This window comes from Prosopis cineraria, unplaced genomic scaffold, assembly GCF_029017545.1.
Source record: "Prosopis cineraria cultivar Desert tree isolate PC_DT_omini unplaced genomic scaffold, ASM2901754v1 PC14, whole genome shotgun sequence".
Taxonomy (NCBI): domain Eukaryota; kingdom Viridiplantae; phylum Streptophyta; class Magnoliopsida; order Fabales; family Fabaceae; genus Prosopis; species Prosopis cineraria.
In genome coordinates, this window is record NW_026555345.1 from 19895686 (window position 1) to 19899237 (window position 3552).

The window sequence follows — 3552 nt, forward strand, 5'->3', positions numbered from 1 at the left end:
CATACTAAAAGAAGAAATAGATTGAAACATCAAAAACTAATGATTTAGTCTTTACAAACTACGATCTACGATTGAAGAATATGTAATAAAAATAAAAGTTATGAATGTTTTTAATAAATAAAAATTTTATTACTATCTCATGGTAGATATATACTTATATTTGATTATTTTGATCTCATTAAAGAAGCCAATTGAAGAAAAGGATAAGTTTTGATCCAATTGATTATGAATCTATTGACAAATTGGGCTTTTGGATTGCTGAAGAGGAATAAGAGCAAGCTCTAGAGTTTAATGTTGATGATGTCACTAATTTGGAAAGTGCTATACATAATGAGAATGTTGTAGCTTCATCAGCTTTTAAGAGAAATAATGAAGGTTCATACTTACTAACACGTCTATATTGCATAATATATAATTATTTTTTACACAATGATAAATGTTAATTTTTGTCATCAATAGGTGAAGAAGATATGAATATTTCAGAGCATCTACATTTGAATGATGATGTTAAAAGTGGTTCTGGTTTCTCTCAATCATCTCCTAATGTTTCAATCCTTACTCCCGAAGATTTGAATGAAATTAATGAGGATTTTGGTGTTGATTATTATTAGCTTTAGATTTTTTAATGATTAAAGGATTGCAAGGATGAATATTTTAAATGTTGTGTTTTTAATGATATTTTGATGATTATCTTGGACTTGTATGTGATATTATATAAGATATTAAATCTTAAAAAATTTATTTTTATTTAAATTATATTATTTTATTATGTTCGGTTTAAAACTGAGTTGACTTGTAGTGGAACTGTTGACCTTTGATTTTAAACGTTAATCGATTTAATTACCGATTTGATTTTCAATGCCTTGGACCGGAGTGATCGCGTTCAAGGCAAAGGTAAAACGTGAAAGGCTGCCGACAGAGACAGACTCAGAGGAAGGGCCAAAACATGACAGGGAAGGACGAGTTCGTTCGGTATTCACCCCTTCTCGCGAACCCTAGCCTTAACCCTAACACTGACCCGGCGAATCAAAACGTCGTCGTAATCCTCCCCGCCTACCGTCCTACCTACAGCCGTCGCCGCCGTCGGTATCTCCACTTCTCCGGCGCAATCTTCCTCATCCTTTTCCTAGCCGCCGCTACTTTCTTTCTCTACCCGTCGGATCCCAGTATTCGGGTTGCCCGAATCCATCTCAACCATATTGGGATCAAGACCTCTCCGAAACTCGTCCTTGACCTTTCGTTCTTCCTCACCGTTAAGGTCCAGAATAGAAATTTCTTCTCCCTTTCCTATGATTACATCAACGTGTCCGTGGGTTACCGAGGAAGAGATCTCGGGAGTGTGAGTTCCGACGGTGGCCACCTCAAAGCGAGGGGTTCGTCCTACATGAATGCCACGCTTGATCTGAATGGATTTCAAGTCATCCATGATGTCTTTTACTTGCTTGAAGATTTGGCTAGGGGTGTCATTCCCTTTGATGCTGAAACGCGAGTCGAAGGGAAGTTGGGGCTGCTCTTCTTGGATTTTCCATTGAAGGTGCTCTCGTACAATTATCCATTCGTTTATTATCTTTTTATAAGCTCATTATTTTCCCCAATTTTGTTTGTTTGTGGTTTTGGCATTGACTTGATGGTCACCTATTTTTTGGCATGCAAATTTTGATTGTTGTCTTGTTCGTCAGCCACATAAATTTTTGGCCTTTCTAGCTGTACCAGGAATGGGGCTCTTCTTTTCTTCGTAGGGAGTGCAGTTCAGTTTGGGATTGTTTCTTACGCTATAATACGGAATGGGATTTTTCTTGCTAATAAACTTCACAGGACGACCGGATTTAAGAAAATGGATTCACATCGTCGAAACCATGGTTTGAAATTGATTTGGTATGGTGGGACATTTTGAAGGGAAAATCTGTTTGAGAACAATAAGATGCGTAATGAAGTAACGACTAGAAAGGCTAAATGTACTTTCAATTCCAAGAGGAAGTTGATGTGAGTTCTTGTGTCATGATAATCAATTCTCTTAAAATCCATCAGAATAAGTTGTATGCCAAGTGTTAGGTAAAATCCATGAAGTTAATATTCTCAGCTACCAATTTTGTAAGATAAATATGGCAGTGTCCGTGAGTAACCACAACTTATTTTTGGTCTTCCTAGGCTATTTAGATTCTAGACATGCTGATCCTCAGTAGTTATTCTGGAGCTGAACTTTCTCATGTAAAATGCTGAGAAATGTTTCTATGGAGCACGTGTATGCTGGAGCCTGCATAGTCATTGTGATGTCCTGCTGCGGGATGTTTCTGATTTTTATCTGTTAGGGCACTGCTTGTCTGGTTGTTTAATCATTTTAATTGGACATGATTAACGTATGCATATTATGATTCACTTATTTGATGCCATTTGTCTAAAACATTTTATGTTCATTTCAGGCTACGGTATCGTGCCTGGTGTATGTGAATACGAACAATCAGACTGTTGTGCGTCAAGACTGCTACCCTGAGGTTAGAGATTTATTTATTCCCTTCTATCCACGATACTATGCTTCGTTTTATATATTTTTTACCAAGGAAAGTGTGCTTTTTATTTTCCAACTGGATTAGATTATGATTTTTAATTGTGACTGGCTATGGCACGTTTGTTTCAAATTAATTTGTGGGCAAATAATCTCTTAAATACTCTGTTTTTTTATTTCATACCATGTACTCTGTCTAAGTCGCAGATCTTGGCCCCTTGCCATCTCTGTTAGATTCCATTCTGTCGCATGTTCTATCAAACGCTGTTTCCATTACTGCCGTAATATTTTAACTAAATCATCCCTGTTTAGTGGATAGCATGGCAACTGCATATGCCTGTAAGAGGCCCGTTATTCTTTTTTCATGCTTGTGTAAGTGGCCCATGGAATCAACTTCAGACAGTGCTAGAACTAGAGAAGCATTCTCTTTATGCTCTCTTTTTTGTGTCCCCTGCCTTTCTCTTTTGATGCATATTGTGCTGACTTAAGGAAGCATGCTAATTCACGTTCTTTTAATCTGTTCCAGTCATTGGGTTGAAATAAAGGATTCACTCTATGGCCTGATAATAGTACACTGAAGCAGAGTCACTGGAGCTGGAGGTGCTTGTTCATTACCAAATTTTATTGAATCCTTCACGTAGTGGTGTAACTTGACGCGGTTTCTTATTTATTGTGCTGTATATGAAATATGAATCAAAGCCTTGTAAATAAGTTCTTGTGGATCCAATTTAGTTGATCAATAATCTTACACTTCTCTTATATACAATGCTCAATCCAGGCATCAAAGGCATTAAAACTATAAAATTATGAGTGTGACACCTGATTATCTCTATGTTTATGTGTGATAAACAAAATTAGTCTCCTGCATTGAAAAGCCGAGCTACACTATTTGATGAGACCAGAAAAGCAAGTTTATGGCGGAATGCTGTGAGAATGAATTAAACTACTTGAGAGTATCAGTAGTTGTGTAATTTCTAAGGTTGATTCCATGAGATAATGTTTGAAGTAGCCTCTGCAGAAGAATTTGAATTAATTTGAAATTTCCCTCA

The 3552-nt window shown here is 36.7% G+C and overlaps 1 protein-coding gene across 1 annotated transcript; it reads left to right on the plus strand.

The window, feature by feature from the left end:
* Positions 1 to 872: 872 nt before the first annotated feature.
* Positions 873 to 3269, plus strand: LOC129293300 (uncharacterized). Its single transcript, XM_054931183.1, has 3 exons — positions 873 to 1534; positions 2421 to 2492; positions 3030 to 3269. Exons 1-3 carry the CDS (start codon positions 947 to 949, stop codon positions 3039 to 3041), a joined length of 672 nt encoding a protein of 223 aa, XP_054787158.1. The 5' UTR covers positions 873 to 946; the 3' UTR covers positions 3042 to 3269.
* Positions 3270 to 3552: the final 283 nt, after the last annotated feature.